Genomic DNA, 24383 nt, shown 5'->3' with positions numbered 1-24383 from the left:
AACTAAAGAATAAAAAAGAAAGAAAAGACACTTCAAGAAGATTAACAAAAATAAGAGCTCAGTGAAAGGGAGACCATAGATCCTAAAAGGTACCAAAAGTAGTTTTACCATGAGAATGAGGTGAAAGTATATTCTTGAAACATTACTCAGATTGTAATCTCTTTGGGACAGGGACCATCTTCTTCTTCTCTTTTACAGTGCCTGGCACTCTCGGGTCCTGGTCTATGGCTCAGACGCCCAGGCACGATGGCAATACAAATAATGAATAATAATTCTATGCACCACTGCTACCATGGTGGAGCTGGATCTGTGTTAGCAATGGACAGAAATGTTCAAAAATTAAGGGCAGTGTGTGTGGCTTAATCCCATTGCACCAGGCTAACAAAGCTGCGCCTTTACCAATCAGGTTTAAACATACATACTTACTCTAAATATACAGGGAATATCTTTTCGATTTGCATGGATGACATCAGAGGCCAAGACAGAACTCACTGAGAATTCTTCATCCCTTACAGAGACAACAAATATCATTTAGAAGGGAGCAAAAGCCTGACATTTTACTTGTGCTTGCACAGTAAACGTAGAGCTATTGTCTTAAGCACACAATAATATAGCTCCCAGACCTCATTTTTAAAATAGCTTGATTTTCCATCCTCCAGTTAGTATCAGCAGAAAGAACTTACAAGTGTGTTGTAACCAATTTTTGACTACACAAATGATCACAAAGATAAATCTAGCCAGCTATTCTGCATTAGATTTCTACTTAGGTTAAAAAAAGCCAACAAAAACCCAATTTCCCCCTTCCCCGAACTGTTGGTGTCAGAACAAACTCTTGGGTATAGAGATATAAGAACACACTGGATTTTTATACAGAAACGCATACACTGATTATTTATACAGCCAAAGAGATAAAATTTCAGCAACAGCCACTAATCACTATCGGTTGTTATAACCACATTTGGTATACAACAACAAAAGTTTATTTAGCTCCCTGGCTGAGACCTTGTGTAGTAAGTTTTATACCAGAACAAATTTTTGTGATGTCTTAACTAGAAGTTTTCAATAGCCATGAAGTTTACTAGAAAACGAGCTTCAGTTTAAAATATTGCTCAGGGATACAGAACCTTCCTGGATGTAACCTTCATTCCAAGGAACTCAAAGTGAAGAATTTGCTGTCTCTTGTTTTCCACAGAAAACCCAACTCAGCACTAAACAGCTTACCTCATGTCAATAACCTGACTCACTACCACGCTGGGCTGGGATGCTTTTCCTTCTGCTATATCATATAGGAAGAGTTTGAAATCACAGACCACGGCCAGTGCTCTCTGCCAACCTTTCTTTACTCCAGCTGGTTTAGGAACCTATAGTAAAATAAATAGCACTGATCAGCTTTTCATGAATTGGTGTTTTCAAAAGAGCATAATGCAAGTATTGGGTCTGTCAGTGACAATGAAGAGTAGCATCAATACTAGAAGAAGCGTACAGTGAAAGAAACGAGAGCCAGCTCAGCAGCCTGTCCAAGTGTCAGATGTGAGCACTACACTATATTACAGAAAACCTGTAACATCCTGGGTTCTGTCCCTATCTCACCCTTCTACACCCACAAACTCATAACAAAGGAACCGAGCGATTGATACAAGAAGAAACAGAATCTTGTACATCTCTAGTTCACCTGCTGGAATGCAGCCCAGAGAGACAGTGAGGTAACATTTGATGGCTGTTGGGTGATCTCAGTACAATGCCCACACACCTCAGAAGAAACCATCACCACAGCTGACACTAGTCTCAATAGAAGGGCTGAAAGATTGACTGGACTTGTAGCTGAACTAGCCTCTTACTCTAGAAGCAGTCCCTCCAAGACAGGTTCAAAGTACATTGGCACAGCAGAATGAGAGGAGCTTGGTTGCCGCTACCAATGCTATAACTGTTCTGTGACTAATCAGAGGTCTTCAGTCTCCAAGGCTGTAACTTTAAAACAAAACAATATACTATAAAACAATTCAGAGCTAGACTTTAATTCCCTGACAGATTGGGACAACAACAAAGTTAACACCAGGCTACCAATTCCAGTTTCCTGATACTTACTCGAACATGACCTTCGTATGCAGTTCCTATGCCTTTCTGTGGATCTATTCCCAGAGGGCCCTTGGTCTGTTCAGGAGGGATTGGGCACACTGCTGGGGCCTTGTCTGCACAGGTCACATGGCATGAGAATCCACATACTTATCAGAGGAGAAAAAAGGCCGTTAATGTTTCATATAAAAATCTCCTTTCTTTTGTAATGTGAAAGCTATGGTAATAATACATGGAAAGCAGACTGAAGTGTACTCCATTGCCAGTAACTGAATTATTTCAATAAAACTTGCTATACTGAAAGAGGGGGAAATAAAGTTACTCATAGGAGCAGAAAATACATGGCCTTGAAAAGCCAGATTCTGATATGAATTCAAGCTTCTTTCAAAGTTCAGAGTGCCCGGTTCCAACACTCTGGTTTGGAATAAAAAGGAGAAAGAGGTGTCAGTTGTGAAGTTAGGACTGAGGCACTTGCAAACTTCAGATCTATTATTTTGGTGTAAAATTGGGGCTGAGCGTCAGCTTGCCTCTCATTTTCCCCAACGTCAGGCTGTTGTCAGCACACCTGACAACTACCATGTTTTCTCGCTGCCATTTTAAATCAAGAATAAATGACTAAACTGTCTTCAACTATCAACCATAATATTCTAAATATTTCACACCATGCCATTTCCTCAGTTACACAGTTTACTGTGGAATCCTCTGTGTGAGATGCCCAGAATGCTTAGCCCCCACTGTTACAGGTTGCAAGATGAAGAACACAACACAGGAGTTAAACATTAGAATTATGGAATGCATTATTTCAATATAATAATGCTGCTTGTACAGTTTGCATAACACCTTCCATAAGCCCCTACGCACTTCAGCTCCCATTTACTCATCACACTCACCTTCACAAGTGCAGCCCTGTCTTATTAAACCAACCATCAGAGATGTGCACTGATTGCATTTTGTAGGGGTATTAAAAGATTTCACTACAAACTGGTGGGCCTTAGGCTGTGAAACAAATGGACACAGATGTTAATTTCTGGTAACATTTTTCACAAAGAACAATTACTTTTTCACAGACATACCATACGTAAAAGAGCATACATGTGGGTTTAAAACTCAGCTTACGTTTACTAAAAACAAGAGCTGTGTACATGACTCCTTGGCTGAAAATTTACCTTGCAGCCCTTATCAGGTCTTAAAACAGCTCAATTTTTATGGATTGCTGCTATCACCCTCTGTAAACTAACTATGGAAACTTGGACCATGTCCCAGCATATGAGTTTGCAGCCACTGTTGAAAGGAAGGTTGTCAAGGTCAGTAGTCTATAAATTGTCCCCTGTTGCAACAGTATGCTTCAGAAGTTGCAGGCAAACATTTTTTTTTAAATGCTGGTCATGGAAGCTTTATGTTAAGGGTAGTGGGCCTGAGTGGAAGAGGAAAGTTATATGTGGGTGGGTCACTATAGTTTAAAATTCTGACTTAAATACTGGAATGGGTGATATAGTTCAGCTTTACAGTGCTAGGCATGGGTGGTTTCATAACGTCAATGGTAAAATATTTAAGGTAAGAGACTACATAAGGCTGATTTGGAAGGGAGTTCCCTTCTCCAGGACTCTGGGAACATGCGCTGTCTGAACCAATGCCTTTCCTCCACAGGGGGAAATATGCTGCCACAAAGATAGCAGAGACAAATGACTGTGTCTGTGTGATGAGTCTGTTTTGATTCATAAAAGGTTCTACATGATGCCCAGGAAGCTGCCTCACATATTTCCTGCAGATAGATTATTCCCACTCTGCCCAGGAAGAGAGTCTCCTCTAGAGGAGTATACTGTGGTGGGAAAGGGAACAGAACATTTTCCTACAGTACATTTCCTAAATGCAAAATATCACATCCATCTGTGTAATGTCTAGGATTTGAGAGAGGGAGACCTTTGTTGAATATTTTTTGATGGCTAGGAATATTATAGTTACGCTAGCTGTTTAAGATATTTACCAATTAAAGACTCTGCCTGCATCCATTTTTATGACACAGCCTTTTTGGTTCATATGCAGAGAGTTTTCTGACTACAGACTGAAACTGATGAGAAAATAAGTCCCATTTTAGAAAGCTTGTGGCACAGCCTAATATAAGATGACCCTTTAGGCAGCTCCAAGAACAGAAGATCACTTATTAATTAGTGCAGCGGTGAACTGCTCACAAAAACAGGCTAATTTTCCAGAAAAAAAAGCTTGTTTCACAAGATTTCACAGGTTCAAAAAGTTTTTGTTAAGAAACTTAAAACTGGCACTTAAATACATGAATGAAGTAACAGTCTCCTAGCAGGAGCTTTGGTAAACCTTGTTGCTATTTTGTGGTTACCTCTGTTTCCCATCTGTGTATAAAATGCTGACATAGCCATGGAAGGAAACATGCATTTCTTTTCTCTAATATTTCCATATGGGTAAACTTCTATCAACCATTTCAGAAATACAGCTAACAGAGATAGGGTAACATTTTCAAATGGGACTTGGGTCCCTAAGTCACTCAGCCACTTTTGAAAATTTAACCCTCTGAGTCTTTCCTTTCAAAACTGTCCATAGAAACTCTTCTACCCTTGCTTGAATACATGAAACTATTCAGCCAAGGGTGAAATTAATTCCAGTGACTGGCATAAAGTCCAAATATAGAGTTTCTGTGCAAGTGGAGTGCAGGAAAGCTGGAGAACTGGAATTCATTCTCTTAATCAGAGTCAGAGTAGGGGCTGACTGTGCCACCATGTGCTGGTTACAGAAAAGATACTGAGGTTCCTGGATCTACACAGATAAATCCATATCTCCTCCACTCTCAGCTCGCTCAAATAAGGAACTTCTATGCTGGGCCTACATTGGCCAGTGAAGTCAGTTTCATAGCATAGCACCCCTGCACAGCTGTTCAGTCGACAACCCCACAGCAGTATCCTTGTGCAGTGGTTAAGTGGTCAGGAGCTTCTTGCACTATCATTCCTTACCAGTAGTGAATTTTATCCCCAAATCTTCATCTCTCAGTCACTTTGAGCAGAAGGTGAAAAAGTGTCTCATGCTGCGTGCCAAAGACAGAGAAAGGGAGAATCTTCCCCTCAATTTTCTCTGGCATTTATTTTCCTCCATTATCTTCTAGCTCCATAATCTCCCTCTGTTCTTTTTAAATGGCCCAAGTTGGCACTTTTGCTGTGACCAGATATGCAGAGCAAATGATCAACTCCATGTATTCTTGCATTAGGCAATCAACTCCAATCTTTTGCATCTTGTTGGGGAGTTTAATTTAAACACAAACCACCCAGGCAACTCTAAGAAAAAAATTCTGATAAACAAGTTTCCTGAAGCCACTGTTTAGGAATGAAATGTGTCCCCTCTTCTATACAGAATTTGTGAAGGTTTGACTGAATACCTTTGGTGCAGAGAGTCCTGATCCAATATATGCTGTCCTCATGGCTGGTGTATGAACCAAGCGTGGAGGATGATCTGTAACCTGAACACAACCACCCCACAAAAAAGTAGTGAGACATCAAAGGCACATTATCAAAAGCTGCTTGACTAAAACAGAAAGGCCAAAAAAACCCAACAGAAAAGTAATCAAAATGGGGGACACGGACTAATATAGGAAAAAACTCAGCAAAAATTAATCTTAAGATGCACAGCAGAAAATGTCAAGAAAATGGTCTGCTATGTTAATAAAGAAAAAACTTATTCATTTAGTGTGGTTTAAAACTGCCTGGTCTGTACTGAAAGAATCAGTCCTAATTTCCAACTTTAAATTTTCCCCTTAAAAATCAACCTTCTAACAAGGAGATACAGGCCACATTATTATAGTTATTTAATACTTTGCCCTAATATGGTTATGAAAGTGATTCAGAATGAGTCATTAAACAAGACTACAGTATAATGTAATTTTTAGCACAGACTTTTTAAATATATACCATGACTAAAGAGGAGTTATTAAAAGAGATAGTGTGCACTTAACAATTAATTCCCTGTGTACTCCCCAGCCCAATCAGATGTATCCCGGGTGAAATTTAACTTGCTCTAAAGTGGAAAATCCCTGCAGTGTAGAGAACTCATGTTTACAGGCTTAAAATGGTGCATAGTCCTTGATGGGGCCTCTGCATGTGAGTGAATTTCAGCCTAAACAGAAGGACAAACTGTTTGCAGCAGTCATTTCTGTACAGCACAAACTCTTAGTTTGTAAGGAAAACGTCAAAGCATCAGCACGGAGATTACCTCAATTGATTCAATGTCACTAGCTGTGGAAGGAGACCTAGATCTTGAATGGAGGCGAGACTTGATATCTTCATCCCGTAAAGGAGTATTAGACAACGTAAAGTTCTCAACTGAATCAATCTATAGAAACATGACAGGGAAAAATAATTTTAAAAAAATCACTTTTAATAATTCACTGTTCTTCTCAAACTAAGATATGGAAACAGCAGAGTTCTTATGAGAGAACAATACAATTACAATGTTAAACATTTTTGCAAGAGATATACAACTCCAAGAATTAAATTTCCTTGTATGTGAGTATTTGTTGGGAAAAGCTGAGTGAGTAGCTGACCACTGGTGTGGCCAGCTCAATCAGGGCCCAGCTGGACCTTATAAGAGGGCTGTGGGCCAGAAGCAGAAGGAGGAGTCTCACTCTAGCCCTGGAGGGAGAAGGGCTGGCTGCCTGGGAGCTGAAGGTGCCTGAGCAGGGCAAGGGCAAGGGCAGCTCCCGCCTGGTAAACCCCTAGGCTGAGGCCTTGGTGAAGGCCTACACAGGTACTGGGGTTGCAGAGGTGCAGCCCCGGGTTAGGCAAAGGCAGCTGGTCCTAACCCTCCTTGCCAGTGATGAGTGGCCATTAAACTACAGTGTGCCCCCAGTGAGTGGGGGCTAGACGGTGACTGGCAGTAGCCACTGAGGCAAGGTGGGTATAGAGGGTTGGGGTTCCATTGGAAGGGGAGACCCAGAGCATGGTGGGGTACTGCTGGGGCAGCACCCCAAGGTAAAGGGCACTGGGGTCTGGGAGGGACACAGGGCCAGCGGCAGGTGAGACTCCGGCCTGCAGTAGGGTGCTCCAACACTGGAAAGAGCTAATTTCCAGACGACCAGCAGGAGGCGCTGCACCGGTGAGTTGTTGATTTGTTACAGTACAACTCCTCTAACTAGATTTGCTCGTGTGGGCCCTATATATTTGAAATCCCATTGACAGCAGTGGGTTGCTGCACAGATACAGAGAATCCAAGTGAAGGATTGGAGCTCTAAATGGAAAGAAGATCTAAATGTTTAAAATTGGAAAATCAGCTGTAAAAGAAAACACAACTTTTCTAAAGAAACACATTTTAGATAAAAATGTATGAAAAGTTTGTAATAAAGTATATTCTAGAATATTTCACTTTTGATAATTCTTCAGGTTCTAATTATTCACAGTATTTTGAAAGACAATAGAACAACTTTGTCTGTTACTGCAAACGCTGCTAAATTATATGAAAAAAATCCCCTGCCAAGTAAATTTAGTAACTTACTACAAAATTGCTAAATACTATGTTTAACAATCAGTGGAAAAAGACCGAGGAAACCACAAATTTCCTTTGCTAGGGAAACCACTGTTTCTACAGAAATGGCTGTTTTTTGAGGATGTAGGTGTATATCATTTGAACTGCAGGAAAGTAAAGCCATCCAGAGTATAGATGCAGCTCATACAAGGGGTCTTTTTCTTGACGCTTAATATTGTATGAGATGCTGACACTCAATCCTAACTGGGCTACCAAGGTTTTCTAAGGAGATGATTCTACTGCCACAGGGCACAGAGGCAAGACTACAACTCTCTATTGTGTAGCACTTGACCTGAGTCAATTTACCTGAAAATCTTGGACAGAAGCAAATCCTTACTGAAAAATGAAGGTTACTGGCTTGTACCCGAAGTTAGTCGAGATGGAGCTGCATACTTACACTTAAGGGTACTGCACCACCTTGAGGTCCTTGCAGTAGAACCATCTTCTAGCAGTGTCAGCTAGAGCACTCTTGGCACACCTAGGGTGAGGCTATGTCAGGGGTTGAGTGCCGTCCCTACCTCAGTTTCTTTCATTGCAAAGCCAGAGACCCAGAAAACAAGGACTCTGACACACGGGAAGGCAGGTAGCAAGTGTGACTATACAGAGCCATTTCAAAGAACTCTGATTACTGGTAAGTAACCTTCATTTCTTCTTCGAGTGGCTCTGCATATTCTCACTTATGGGACAGAAGTAATAAGCAGTGCTGAAACAAACCTGGAGGCAGGAACAGAGGCTTACTTGAATAGAGACTAAAGCACCGTCGTGCCGAATCCTATGTCCACCCTAGAAACCAAGTCCAGAGCATTGTGCTTGGTGAAAATATGCACCAAAATCCCAGGTTGCAGCTTTCAACAACTGGCCCCTGCCTAAAACAGATGAAGGACATAGCCACAGCTCTAGTGAAATGCACTTGAATTATAGCAGGTACGGGGACTTTTGCTTTAGTATAGCATTCAGCGGTGTATTGTTTAATCCACCGAGAAATAGTTTGGGAAGAAACCATATGCCTCATGTGGCTTTTGGCATAAGGCACAATCAATCTGTAAGATTTATGAAAATTTTTAGTCCTCTCTAGGTAATAGGTGAGGGCCCTTCTGGCATCCAAAGCATGTATGACCGATTCTCCTTTATTAGAGTGAGGCTTAGGGGAAAAAACTGGCATTGTCTGACTGATGTGAAAATCAGACACCACCTTATGTAAAAATCTAGGATCAGATCTGAGAACTATGTTGTCCTTAGGGAAAGAAATGAAGGGTGCATCAGCCACAAGGGCATTCAATTCACATACTCTCCTGGCCGACATGATAGCTATAATATCTGTTCTTTAAGTATATTAAGTATTCCAGAACAAAAAGCCAATATAGAGGGCCTGGATGAAAGATCCTGTGTCTTGCTGGGATAGGAGATCCGGGGATAGTGGAAGATGCATGAAAACTCCGCCACACAGTTGAAGGAAATCAGTCAATTGCTGCTGACATGGCCTAGTCGAGCCAATTAGTATCATCGTTGCCCTGTCCCAACATACCATCTTACTACCTGGACCAAGGGCGGGGGGGAGTGGACCTTCCCCAGTGTAGAGGAAGGCATTTGACAAAAACTGACTGTCCCAGCCTGTTCTGGAACATAAAAGGTGACATTTTTGTTGTCTGGTTGCAAACAGGTCTATGGCTGGTCAACCACAGCTGGAAAATAGTCTCAACCAATTGATCCTCTAGAGACCATTTGTGCACCGGGGAGTTGTCTCTGCTGAGATGAACGGCAAGTATATTGCTTTCCCCTGCTGGATGCAGAGCCATAGGGTAAATGTTGTGACGAAAACACAAATTTCACAGACTTATCTTTGAACACAGAAGAGCAGAGTGAGCACCCCCTTGCTTGTTGATTAATTCATTGCTGATGTATTGCCTCTAACCAGTTACACAACCCTCTCCTGCAGGTGATGGAGGAATGATTTGAGAGCCAGATGAACAGCTCTTAATTCCAATACATTGATGTGCAGGGTTTTCTTCTGAGCAGACCAGTGCCCTCGAACTGTCAGATGTCAGAGACAACTGTCTCTTGGTCTCTCTTCTGGAACCAGGGCTATGGTATCCAACCATATGGTGGTTTGTTTGGCCCTGTGCAGCCTCAGAGGCTTTACTGAGGGGGCCTCAGAAATTGGATTTGATCCCAGTCAGGAGTGCGACTTCTTGGAACACTTCAGTCCTTTGTTGGTGTGAGCAACAGGGGCCAAGACCGGTCTTTTTGACTCTGGATCGGAAGGTTACTTGGAACTACAGGGTCTGGCCTTGAGGGCTTCCTCCAGGAGAAGGAGCTGCAGACTATCCTGTTGGGCTCTGAGAGAAGAGGCCTTTAGATCGAACAATCAGAAGGTGAATACCTGAGGCACCACGCATGGTCATCGGGTGTTCGGAAGACAGCTGGGCAGGAAAGACACCTTTTAAAACCTGCCTTTTTCTGCTTCTTCAGTTCTGTCATAACACAGAACTGAAAAAGAATCACTAACTGACTAAACTAATAGCTAACACTATCTATCTAAGAAGAAAGAAGCTCTGGCTCTGAAGAAACCAGAGAGGGTCACATCTGTTTGCGGCATGCAGTTGGAAGGAACTGAGGTGATGAGGGTGCCCCACCCCCAATATAGCCTTGCCCTCAAGGGGCGTGAGTTCTCTAGCTGACACTGCTAGATAATGGTTCGACCTCAAGGCACCACAAGGTTGTGCAGTACCCTTAAGTGGGAATATGCGGAGCCACTCCGAAAACAAGATGTGTCCACTGAGTTGAACTTTCCTGTATAAATATATTTTTAAAAAGTAGGCTGACCAGGTAGCTGCTTTTCTCTCTGTTAGCAACTAAACTACTATAAATAATGGGGAGACCAAGGGTGTTTGCACTAAGCTAGATTGTTGACTGTCTTTTCTAAAAAAAAAAAAAAAAAAAAGTTATCAAATATCACAATTTCCCCATCTTGCCACCAAATAGTGCCTTGCTAGGTCAGTTGGGAATGGCCACCCTGGTAATCAAAAAAATAATTGCCCAGCAACAATAGGCTGGAGTACCACAAACTATAAAACCCTTCAGGAAACATGTTAAATTTCCAAGCTGTCCTTCTTGAACATGGATAAATGGTCCTTTCCATCTAAAAATATACTCACAGTAGTGAACAGGTGTAATTGTAAAAAATTTTTAAAACTAGTATGAGGGTGTGCTCTGGTTTGTAATTTTTACAAATGCTTCAAATTGTTTCAGAGAACTCTTGGTGGAGAATGTTCTTCATCTTAAAAAACTCAAGATGGATAAAGGTTTCTACCAGTTATGATGCACGTGTTCTCTTTCCATACCGAAAAGTAAAAATTCCTACTTACCAATATACCTGTTCGCTACATGTAGAAAATATATTTCCAGCATTATGGCAACAATTAGCAGTAAGCAAACTTTTTTGTGCTCAGATTTACCAGGTGCAAATTATAACTCCAAATCTTTACTAATGTCAGAAACTAATGATACCTTTAAGTAATTCTATCCCCATATGGTGCTACAGGCATTTTAAATTATTTTGCAAAATCCAAATATGAAATTGCTGGGGTCTCACTCAAAATCCCTACCACTGATACTTAAACAAAACAAAAAAAACCCAGCAATTGTAGGAGAAATTGGCAAGAGACAGAAATGCCATCCTTTTTGTAGTTAAATTTGGAGATCTAATCTGGAGTTTCATAAATATTTCAAAATATTCAGAAAGAAAGGAATATCTACTGGAGAGATAAGGTTACCTTGCAACCTAACATTTGCATGCAGAAGAACATCTTCAAAGAACATCCGTAAAGGTAAACTGCCACCAATCGTAGTAGAAGTTATGAAACTTTTCTGGAAAGATCTACATAGTTTTGTATTTAGGAAGTTATCTACTATGTTAAAAGAAATGTTTATTACTGCACTTATGAAACTGAAAAATTAACTTCGGGCCTGATCCAACACTATGGAAAGTCAATGGGAGTTTTGCTATTAACTTTAATATTGTAGAAGCAGGATCTTAGTTTGTTGGATACTGCAGTATTTCCAAAGTTTAGTTCCAAACAAAGTGGATTTAAGGCTTGTCTATAGGGTGAGGCAACATGCACAGCAGGAGCGTGTATTCTAAAACACAACAACTTATTGTGCACTAACTGGTTTGCATAGAAACTGCAGGTGCAAACTAAAACTCCTGTGCTGAAACAGTACTAAGTTAAAACACGCTAGGGAACTTTTAGTGCATACCAGAAGGGTCCACATGGGCGAGTTACTGTGATATAAAATTCACGTCCTCGTAGCGTATATTGCCATATCGTGTAGAAAAGCTCTCAGTAATGTCTAGGTCCTAAGCTGGCCACATTAAAATTCTTCAAATTAACCCATAAACTCTATTAACTATTAGATTATCTAAAGCATATGTTGTATCACCAAACTGTGCAGCCCTTAATCACGCAGCAAGCAGTCTTGCTGACTTCTACAGAACTACACATGTTTAAGGGTTGCAGGACTGAGACTGTGGGCCCCAATTCTGTATTTAAGTTTGTATTTAAATCCATCCATATCCAACAAAGCACTAAAGTACATGCTGAACTGAGATGAACTTCTGAATCAGAGCCACAGTGCTTAAACAGTAGATATTGTTCCCTGTAACAGGGTTGGGAAAAATACAATAATCTGTATTTTTAACTGCGGCTAACATATTATTTAATTCATTAATTAAATTAATATTATTATTATTTATTAAAGAGATCAAAATCATTAGCCTAATCATCAAATATTCATATAGGTGGTTTTTCCAGTACTCTATGACATATGTAATCACAAATGGTGAGAGTTCAGGACAGACATATTACTCTTGTTGGGTAATGCACCTATTCCGAACACATTCTGACAACACTTTGATATGATACAATCGTGCATGTTATATAAATTTTCAGAAATGTTTATAAATCCACTAAAGGCTTTAGATGCATCTCCGAGGTTGAAGATATTTAGCATCATATATTATCATGGATGTGAGTTTCTGCTTCTACTGGCTATTACAATTTACTTAAATTACCTGCTTAGAATTCTATTTTTTTTTTTTTTAAAAAGAAAACCTCTCTGGGCCATGACAGTTCCTAAATATGCCCCGACTGCCAAACTTCTGCTTTCTATGGGAAATTCCTGTAAAATACCTCCCTAATGCTTTCAGAATATAATGGAAGCAAAGAGGCTCTCATTTGAATCCTGCTCATCCACCTGCATTGCTATCTGATCAGTTTTCACAATGAGCTTTAGTGACTTTCCCTTTTGTATCAAAAAAGAATTAAACCCAAAGCACCATCTTTAGTTACTGTGGTATTCTGGTCACAGAAATCTTACCAAATAAAACATTCCTAAAGCTTTGAACTCATAGCTTTAAAACAACAAATAGCACAGCAGCAGCGGTAACAGCAGCATAAGACATGCAGTAAGATAAATACAGAAGCTGTAAATAGTCAACATAGGACAGTCTACATTAAACAAAGGCATGTACACCACAGGCAAAAAAAAGGGCCACACAGAGTAAGACAGCATCTTACATGTCTGCCTTTGTTAGCTGGAATACAGGAAGGAGAGCGCTTCAACAAAGAAAGGAGGAAAATGTGTTACAAAACTTAACACATGGGCACACGCTAGCTCAGAATTTGTCACTATGTTAATACACAAACTGTAGACATGTACAAATATATTTTTAAAATAAATATTTCTAAGACGAATATTTTGTCATATTTTGGGGATGTTACTCATAAGGGGGAACAACACGAGGAAAAAACATAGGAAAGAAACAGTTATTTCAAATCCTGTAACTTTACAGCAGACAATAATGCTCTACAGTTTACACTACATTAGACAACATATGCATGGCTTCCACAATAAATACCTTTATTATCAGTAAAAGATGGATAGTTTCTTCTCTTAAAGGCCCAATGTGTTCAGTTTAAAATACTATTAAGAACCATAATTCTTCCAAACTTAAGGAATTATCCATGTGTGGGTGCAGCCAGGGTTCTCAGAATGCAGCAAAGAGCTATTAAGTAATTAACTATGAAAGTTGTGGATCCAGTTCATACAGTGGAGGCTTATAAGTGCCAGATTCAATATTCCATATGTGGGAGTCCAACTGAAGCCAAAGGATATTTTAAACAAGAATTGATAGAGGGATAGGACTTGAAACACCAGCTTCAGTCACTCAGGAGGCAGACACATTTCATTTACTATTATTTAAGAATGAAAAAAATATCTGTTCCAATAAGTAGGGCAAATGCTTGCTAAGGCCACAGTAGGTTCCACTTAATATGAAATATTCAAGTGATCACAATCACTACCTTTAAAACATAGCCCAAGTTGCTATTTGATACAGGGAGGGGCATAGTGAACCATCAGCACAGTGACATGTTTCTCTTCCTCCTGAAGCATCTGCAGGCTCCAGTCATAGGCAGCTGGAGCGCAGACATCTATTTTTATTTTTCTCCAACAGAACTAGGGAAATTATAGTCTTCCTAGTTGGTACAATCAGAATAACTACAATCATTCCTAGTTTGCTATAAACATTTCAACTATTTGGATGGCAGAGATTCAAGCAGAGTTCTGCCCTTGTATGTAAATAGATAATTTGAAAGCATTATTTAGTGAGTCAAATTCTAAAGTGATTTGCACTCATGAAATTACATGGTCTTCAGTGGGCTTGCAAAGGGTGTAAAATGGCAGTAAAATTTAGCTCAATATCTTGGTCTCTAAACTATTACCAGCATTTTAGGGGGAGCATGGGGTTACTGCATGTATAGGAAGGAGATGATACAGGCCCTTAGCAATATCTGTTGCTGGGCCTACTCAAGAGAACACCCCACACGATATCGCAGCACCTGCAATCTCCTGAGGAACTCTAGCTATCAGAATTGATTGGGTAGGGGTGGTGGCAGGTGAAGGCCTTTGGTTTTGGAACTCACACTCCTTCTTGGTTTGACAGGGTTTAAATTTGATTCCCTTCAAGTCATGCTACAAAAACCTGCCATTGTTCTTCCAGGCTATTATTGTCAATCAGGGAGACTGAATGGGGAATGGAGGCCATGTCTAGGGTGATAATGCTATTTTTTAAACCTCCTATTTTACTTATTTAAGTTCTGTTTGATATACTGAGATAAAACTCGTTTAATAGGCCTAGAGCATGGAACTGAGCTACCTATGAATAATATATATATTTATTTTCTGTTTAATCTTTGTAATTCAGAGATAATTTCTTAAGGGTGTTGCTTGATAAATTAGATTGTGATCAATTAAATGAAAGATAGCATATTTACCTTGTGCAAATTCAGATGTCCCCTTCCAAATATATATTAACATAATCAAATAAGTTATTTAATGTATGACACTTTTGTTGTTGGCCCTTTCCCACAGCAACCTCTATGCTATCCTCATTCATTATTAATTCACGGTAGGCAACGGAATATGAAGAGGTACCTGCTACATTCAACAGCACAATAGGTTGGTTCTATCGGGGCATAACTGGAATGTTCAACTTCAGCAGCAATCTAGTCGTTTATCATACGCATTAAAAATTAACTAGAGGGGCTAATAAAAGAGATAGTTGGAAAATGTTATGTTCATTCTATGTTGAGTTTTGACTTTTTGAATTCTGTTTCCATTCCAAATTAGAATGAAAAACCACAATTTTCTGCAGAACAAATATTCTGAAAATGTTTGATTCAGAATCAAGCTGTTCAGTTACAATATTGAAATATTAAATATAAATATGACATTAATGTCAATATTTTAATATAAAAGTTGAAATGATAAAGTTAAAATGAAAAATTGCAACATTATCAAAATTAAACAAGTCGAAATATTTTTTTCAACTTTTTCCCCACTAAAAATTTTGTCAAAATCTGCATGTTCCTGCAAAACATTTAAATTCTGACAAAACTGCATTTTTTGATGGAAAACTGTTCCCCTAAATTTCCCTGTTCCCCTGAGATGAGCGAACCTCCCATTGAACACAGCCTGAAGACCCAATGGTGAATGTCTCATGTTTTGTATGTTAAGCATTAAAATGTTAACCCATCCAACTTTAACAATATATACAGTAATATCTAGAGTCCTGCAAAGAACTGCAAGAACAGCATTAGGAGAAGGTTAAATCTTGGTGGACCAATCAAGAAGACCATCTTCAAAGGCAGTGGTCACCAACTGGTAGATCGTGAACAATTAGTTGATCCTGAAGCCTCTGCCAGTCACTCATGATCTCCAGCCACTAAAAGTCTGGCAGCGCAGCGGGGCTACCTGCCCAGGCCCCACACCACTCCCGGAAGCGTCTGGCATGTCTCTGTGGCCCCTGGGGGGGTCAGGCAGCTCCATATGCTGCCGCTGCCCCCCAGCACCAGCACCCCAGATCCCATTGGCCACAGTTCCCGGCCACTGGGAGCTGTGGAGTCAGTGCTGGGGGGGCAGGGGCAGCAGCAATGTGTGGAGCCACCTGTCCCCCCCGGGGCCATAGAGTCATGCCAGCTGTTTCCAGGAGCAGCATAGGGGCCAGGGCAGGCAGGAAGCCTGCCTTAGGCATGCTGCGCCACTGACCAGGAGCTGCCTGTGGTAAGCGCTTCCTGGCTAGAGGGGGAAAGGGAGTGAGCAGGGTGGGGCCTTGGGGAAGGGGCGGGGTAGATCCTGGGTTGATCTTAAAGTCAAAAGTGATCTTGTGTGTAAAAAGGTTGGAGACCACTGCTCTAAGGCAAGTTAGCCAACAGTGGAACACATACAAACAGTACTCATTTGACAGTGACCCTGCACATGCCACAAGATCAACAGCTTGGCATTTTGCACTGTTATAATGTTACAGCTGTGATGTGAACCAATGGATAATACACCCAAGACTTTGCCAGAATTATGCTGGAACTATTGTAAATAATTTTTTCTGAAAGATGCATAAAATGCCTTTTCACCTGAATAAGGGGAAATAATATATTTGATTTGGTTGCAGTATTTGTGAAAAATATGCAGTCTCCAATTTAACAAATATTATTTTTTATTTATTGATACCTTTCAGAACTAAGTTTACAAGCCCAGCAGCAAATTTTCGTTTTCCCATCTCCTTCCTAAGGTGGCCTAGGTCCCCTCTCCAAAGGTAGGCATATTAAATGTGCTCCCAAACATTTATTTTATTACCCTTCTACAATGTTTTGAAAAGGGAGCGGTGTGTTTTTTTTTAAAGATCATGTTTCTCAGTCTATATTAAAGAGCAGGTTGAGCTGGGCAACCTTTTCATAATGTTCTCCCACCAAGCAGAATGCTTCTTTAACCCAAACATAGAACCATAAACAGTCAGGATAAAAGTTATCATGACAAAGATTACTTTGGTTTCTCTAGGCATAAGGATATTTCTAAGATGTCAGAGAAGCAATCTTTCTGGTTTGAATAATGATAATATAGACTATGGTCTAATACTTCTAATGGGGTACCACAAACATACAATCACACAGTATGTGCTCTAACCATAGGAATAAACCATATACAAGAGAAGAAATATTTTTAAGAATTTCTGTTGTGAAAAGGATATTATCAGGATAGGATTATACACTACATCCTCTTTCTTTCAACATTCTTGATGGACTCCCACTTTCAATTTTATAATGGTGTTTTTACAACACAATTAATTATAAGACATTTTAATGCAGCTGAGACCATAACCTTATATCAAACGGTGTTATAATGTAGAGTTCTATAAAGAGTGCAAAAGGTGCCTATTTTGATACAACACTTCTAAGTATTTAAATCTACTAGCCTACTACTTGGGTCTGGAAAATAAATAATGCAGTCAATTTACAGATTTTAAAATGATTCACTAGCTAAGTTTGCCACCAACTAGTGTACATATTTCAATGTTTTCCTACATTAAAAACAAATTCCAAACAACAAAAACAGATTGCTAACTCATTCTGGTTATGGTGAAATTTGACACAAATTACCGACCCAACCAGTTTTAATAGTAAGACCATTCACTAAAAATGAAAAATCTATTATTTATTTGAAAAAACTAAAAAAAGAAACTTCAGAAGTCATCCGGACAGAGAAAAAATCTTCAAAGTGACTGAAAACTGCTAGAAAGTAATTAGCGAAAATGGGTTCAATATACAACAACATACTGAAATTAATTACATAACATCACAGATGATTTCAGAACTGTTGTCAAAGGACTGAGAGTAGGTGACAATTTAGTAGATTAGCTCGAACAAATTGACAACATTTACAGCACCTTCCCATAATACAAAAGCATTTTGCAAAGAGAAATCTCAATACCTCCATTAAAGAGAGAAATATATTTCTTCAAACTGTGTATCTATACAAAGATATAGATATATTAGTGCAGGAGAATTTGGTGCTCTCAGATGCACTTGAAATCATACAATTCTTAAATTGACTGCATTATATTTGAATTTGCCAGATCAATCTACCAATTTATTTTATTGAGGGATTTACTGGTTTGAAGGTCAAAGACTTACATCATCCATAAAATCAATCAATGAGGATGAAGAAGAAGAAGAAGAAGAAGAAGAAAAGGAATCCTATTTAACGAACACAGCAGTAAAGAAACAGAAAAAAATGGATGAAGAGAACTATTCTGTAAAAATAAATAATGATACAGTGTTGCAAAAACAATTAAAGAAAAACTGTGAATGACTTTAATGCCAAATAACAATTACATCAGTTAAAGTTGTGAACTCTTTGTTAATTGCCTTTTGGTTTCTTAAACAGTTAATCCAAAATCCATCCATAAAAAAAGCAGACTAATGCTTTTTCTACCCTTCACTCAATAAAAACACTTCCAAATTCTGACAGAATTTTTGTATTAAAACCAACATCTGATAAATCATTAAAAGCAAATTCAATATGAACATCAGATGTGCAGAATGCATCAGAATGCAACAACTTTAGAAAATAGTGAATATGCATTAAAGAGGAGAGTAAAATTTTCAAATGTAACAATAATTATTATTTTCTTACTTAAATTGTAGGGGTCAAATTCTGCTGTATTAAAGATAGTCATGTGCATCTTCTGTTGACATCTGTGGGAGCCATGAACAAATTCTAGAATAGGATTTGACCTTAAGGGTAGCATCCTGACCTAACTAAAGTCCGTGGGAATTTGGTCATTGACTTAAATAGAGCCAGGATTTAAGCCCTAATATTTTATAGACATTTTACATTGTTTACTTTAGATAAATAAGAGAAGGCGTGAAATATGTTTCCATTTTACGTTTTCTCCTCCAGTTTTTCTATTTACCAGGACTTTGATCTACAAATTGCAAAGGAATTAAACAGTTTTACTTTAGTTTTACTCTGATTTTCTTGGACACATGCATGGTACCACTGATCTCAATGGTAGTGAGAACATCTGAAGGCAGTATTTAGCTCTTAGTTTACAAATTCCTATAAAAATGAATGAAGGATATGTAATCTGTGTTAGCTAAGCATTTATTTATTTATTTATTTTACAATGAAAGGCCATTTTAACTTCATCTTTCTTTTAGACTCTCAGATTTCACCATACATGACCTTTAAAAAGAATGGACCATGATTACAACTATTCAAGAACAGGAAGAAGGCATAGTAAATCAAACAATTATCATAAATTATTATTGTAACCTAAAATGATGTCCAAAATGTAGAAGGACAATGGGATTAAACGACAGTATTAACTCCTAAGCAAGTATGCACACAACCTGCATGACAGCAAGAATAAAACATTTCCATGTTTGCCACAGACATTCAAATGGATGCACACTTACTTCAAATTGATCCAGAGCAGAGGTAGGAGCATTCAAAAATGCCAAGAAAGAATTCTGTGAGTCTTGGTGCTTTACACCTAGAAAACAGCAGCAAGTTTTTTAAGCTACAGAAAAATGATTGATTCATGGAGGCCCTTTGTCTTGCGGAATCTGGTTATAGGTGAATCATCTAAAATTTATTATGGACTGTCACTTCTGGTCTGTTACTCAGTATGAAAGAGGTACCTTTTTAACACATGTGCAGAGAGTATACAGCATATGGTTAAATGTTCATTTCCCCGGATGTGTGTAAAGCCAAGATTATACATTAGATATACTGCACATATGTATATAGGCTGTGTAATGGACAGATATCTAATGTGTTTGTGTCTCTTTACAATGTGTTAATACTGATTCACATACATGCATGTACCTGGCTCATTTCACACCTTGCGCCAGTAGGGTTTCTATATCCCAGGAGAGGTGTACCCCTGGGAGAGAAAGGGGGTGCAGGTGGCCTTTGCACTGCTGCCCTTCTCTAACAATTCTGTCAGGAAAAAGGCAGCTTAAACTTGTGGGTGAGGTTCCAAGGAAGATATGCCAGTGTTGATTGTTACAGAAATGTGCTAAATCAGCACTTAATTTGGGTTCCTTGACAGTACCCCATGCCCAGCCAGTATTTGAGGACAGTTGAGCACCTAGTGTAAATGTTGCAGATCCTTTAGAAATGCAGTTCCACTCCTGGAGGTCTTTTCACCAGGAAGAGTCTAAATCCTATGAAGATACAGGGACTGGCACAACCTATAGGTGAATCAAGCCCAGTATGTCTGATGTCTCTTCTTGACATTATTCAGGTCCTCAATAATGGATAGTTTAATCACAAACACGTAATAAGCTCTCACAAAAATAAGATGACCACAGAGAATGCCTGAATTGCTGTTTCCCCAGAAGATTTGTCATTATATCAGAGCTTCTCTTCTAAAATGGATATAGGAATGTGGGCGTGTGTGAGAGAGAGAAAGTGACACACATTACAGTTCCTTCTCTAACTAGGATGTCATCCTGTCTACTCCATATCTATCTCACAATGAAAAATTAAATGTTATAAGGAGGATTTTTCCTTCCAAAATATCAAATACACATTACTTCTCTATCAAAACTCCATAACCAAGACTGAATGTATTTCTCAAAGGAGTTGTCATTCTATAGAATCAGTTTTTCCCTGTGCTATTTTATCACCCTCCCAGGTTTCAGAATATCAAGTGCACAGGATGAATCTACTAATCTAAATTACCCCTTCTTGGAAAACAATACTCAGGCACAGTGAGTTAATCTGCCACTATCACATGAAGTATCGGGGGGTAGCCATGTTAGTCTGGATCTGTAAAAGAGGCAAAGAGTCCTGTGGCACCTTATAGACTAACAGATGTATTGGAGCATAAGTTTCCGTGGGTGAATACCCACTTCGTTGGTGGATATAAAATGAATGCACTTGAATCCTCTGCAATGTTTATCTTTTAGTCATCAACATGCTTCTATTTACAAGAGACAGTCAAATTAAAATATAATAAACAATCTGGATTAAAGATGGTTTCTCAGTAGTTAAATATTTAAACAGACCACATACAATGTTATGAATTTGCTTCTGGCAAAAGGATACTAATTACTTCTGACTTTTTTAATCCAGAAGTTTTCAAAGTAAGTTTTACAATCTTTTCAGAAGTAAAATTAAACTCTTATCTCTATTAACACAAAAATGTAATACTGGAAAACACCAGATTTGGTAAACTATTAATTATAAATTCTTGTTTATGACTAAATACTGCAAGGCAGACTTGTTCAGCAGATTGATAATTAGTTTTTTGGGAGCATAATACTTTTGTACTGTTCATGAAGCTATAAATGGAAGGATTAACATATGGAAAAGAAGCATCAACAAGGACAAGTTTTCAAAAGCAATAAGCTAGCCCCAAATTCCCATTTTGCATCTCCATAAATATCAAGATGGTATTTATTCTGAATATCAGTGTGAAACATCATGGTGAGCAAGTATCAGTATTATAAATAATTTCCTCTCATCAGCTAATCAGCACCAGTCATTTCTGAAAATCATGTAGTACTTTTGGGCTGTCATAATTGTCACACTGCACTCGGAGGCCTATCTACACTAGGTGAAAAGGAGTTGCAGCAGACTACTTTTGGAATGCCTTGAGATTGCAAACCCTATAAAATGCTTGAATCTAAGCATAACAGTTGTCCCACAAATTTTTGAGTTTTGAGACAGTTTTGAGTTCTAATAACTAGTTGCTGCACCTACGAAAGTGACGCAAGTTCTTTAATTCGTGTTTGCCTGAAACAGTGCAATCTGCAATTGTTTCTTTCAGCCTGGACGGTAAGACATAAATGTTACAGCTACCCCATTGTAGCTGATTCACACAACTCCGTCTCTCAATTACTCCTGGGGTAATTCTGTGCTACTGCGTGTGCACATATTTAATAAGCCCTGCAGATTTAGAATTTTTCGTGCAGAAAAACGCTTCTGCCAAAATGTTGCTGCTGTTTGGCCTTTTACCCACCAGAGGGTGCTGTGGCAATAGAACAAAGTTGCAACTCCCCCCAGTGAGGGAAAAGAGAGCTGCCTTCCCAGCGCTTCTCAGGCCAGGTCAGGAGACAGGGGTTGTAGGGTGTTGGGGGTGTGTGCGTGGAGGTGTCAGACGGGGGCTCACAAGGGCTAGTGGGGAAGGACAGACTGGGGCAGGGGCTGAATGGGAGTGGAGGCACAGGGCCATGTGGGGAGGGAGGTGCAGAGACGCATGAGGACAGGAAGAAGGGAGCAGAGGTACATAGGGACGGGAGTGGCTGAGTGAGGGCACAGACACACATGGTGATGAGGAGGGGTGTAGAGCTACATAGGGACAGGGGCAGATGTGCCTGACTGAATGGGAGAGGCTAGGGACCAGTCAGGGTCTGCATGGGGGAAACTCCCTATCAATCCCTTCTTGGCTGTCCCTCCTCCCCCACCCCCGCAAAAAAACAAACAAAAAAACCAACAAAAAAACCCCCACAAAAAAACAACCCCTGTTCCTTACTTTTCCCAACCCTCCAAGTTCACACCCAGGCTCCTTCCCAGCAATTTACTTCTCTCTCTCCCTCAGCTCCTCCATTACCCCTGACTCCTCCCAAGCTTTGCTCTGCTTTTTAGGGGTGTTAGAAATACGGTTCTGTATTAATATGCCTAGTAAGGCATCTGTCAAAAAACATTTCCTGAATCTTTTTTGTTGTCTGTATTGTTACAGACATACTTGCTGACAGGTATTTTGAAATAAATGACCAAAGATAATTAAAACTGGTGTGATTATATTGTGTTATTCTGACAAATGATATATGCAGAATTTTAAAATATTGTGTGCAGAATTTTTAATTTTTTGTTGCAGAATTCCACCAGGAGTAGAGTCTCAATGCTCCAGCTTGTATTTGAAAATTACCCAAGAGTCTTTGCTCACAGAAATACTGGTTCAATCACAGTAAGGCAAAAACTAGTAAATTGATTCTGCATTGCTATGTGTAAGCAGTAATCTGCTGCAGGAAAAACCACCATTAAATGTTATCAATGCCCTTGCTATTGTTTCCTCTCTTAGTATAGACGTAGCCAGATCATTCAGAAATGGAGAGTACCGACTGACTATACTGAACTGTAAAAATCCATATCTACCAAAGAAAAAATGTTTATTGAATATTCTGTACTACTAAGGGTTAATGGTTGTCAATTCTATATACAAGTTGAAGTAAAAATAATTTAGTTCAAATCAAAATGACTCTTATGGTTCAAGTGCACCAAGAAAATTGAAGAATAATATATAACAGATTCGCACATAATTGATGCGGGTACATTTTACCGTGCAATAGCTGTATTAACATTTTAGATGTCGGAATCTCTCAGCATCATGGCTCTTGCATTTACATCACAAGATGACACTCTTAACTGATAAGATGTACCCGCTACTGTGCAGTATGTTCTCATTTATTTTGACACCAGTTGCCATACCCTTTTCTGATCTAAGGTCTTCTGTCTCCTTTTTCAGTTTTTCAATTTCTGACAACAGTTCCAAGTTCTTCTTCTCTGACTCTTGAAGTTTACTTTAAAAAAGAAAGAAAAACAAAGAAACAAAAAAATACAGTTATTGAGAGCCAGCACTGCAAATTCTCCCTTTTTTGGTCCATCTTTGCATGTTATTTGGACTACAGTTTGGTTAAAATCAATGCCAGCCAAGTTGCGTTGTCAAACAAAGCATGATGTCATCAAATGAAAGGCTGAGTTCAGAATTCTGTTATAACTTGTTTAGTATGGGACCTTGAAAAAGGAGTGAATAATTGCCTTTGTTTACCCTTTAGGTTGACCCATGCCTCTAATTTATGAACTGTGTGAACCCATGCCTTGGGAATGAGAAGAAAAGACCACATTTAAAAATAAACATAAAACAGATAATTTCATTTGCTAATTCATTAAGTTTGTGCTGCTCAGAGACTGTACATTGAAAGTTTTTCTGTTCAGTTATTCACAACAGAGACCATAAAAACATTTCGGTAATACAGTGCTCAGCTTAGTTTTCTCCTTACAAATTCTCCGATTCATAATCAAATAATTACTACTACTATACAATTCTACAGCACTTTTCATCCAAGGAGCTCTAAGCACTTTTCAAACACTAGTTATTCCTCTATCTTAAGGGTTTTAAGATAGGTAAACTAAGGCTCAGAGACATTGATTAGCCCCAAATCACATAGCGAGTCAGTGGCAGAGTCAAGGATGGAACTCCGAAGCTCTGCTCCCCAATTCTAGTCACTAGATTGCACTGCCTAAACATTCAAGGACTTTTTTCTTCTATGAATCTAAAACATTAAGAGGTCCAATTTCAACTTGATGTGCAGGTTTTTACTCCTTAACTATCATTAATGTTAATGGGAATTGAGTGGCTAAACGCC

General features: G+C 39.1%; 1 protein-coding gene across 1 annotated transcript in view; it reads right to left on the bottom strand.

The window, feature by feature from the left end:
- The window catches only part of CDC42BPA (CDC42 binding protein kinase alpha), a 328701-nt gene that overhangs the window by 42365 nt on the left and 261953 nt on the right, over positions 1-24383 (bottom strand). The window contains 9 exon segments of the mRNA XM_043511659.1: positions 427-508; positions 1222-1361; positions 2086-2222; positions 2964-3069; positions 5471-5551; positions 6301-6420; positions 13185-13223; positions 19422-19498; positions 23446-23537. Of these exon segments, the coding sequence (XP_043367594.1) occupies positions 427-508; positions 1222-1361; positions 2086-2222; positions 2964-3069; positions 5471-5551; positions 6301-6420; positions 13185-13223; positions 19422-19498; positions 23446-23537 (874 nt within the window).

Source organism: Dermochelys coriacea, chromosome 3 (assembly GCF_009764565.3).
Source record: "Dermochelys coriacea isolate rDerCor1 chromosome 3, rDerCor1.pri.v4, whole genome shotgun sequence".
Taxonomy (NCBI): domain Eukaryota; kingdom Metazoa; phylum Chordata; order Testudines; family Dermochelyidae; genus Dermochelys; species Dermochelys coriacea.
This window is presented reverse-complemented; position numbering and strand designations above follow the sequence as displayed.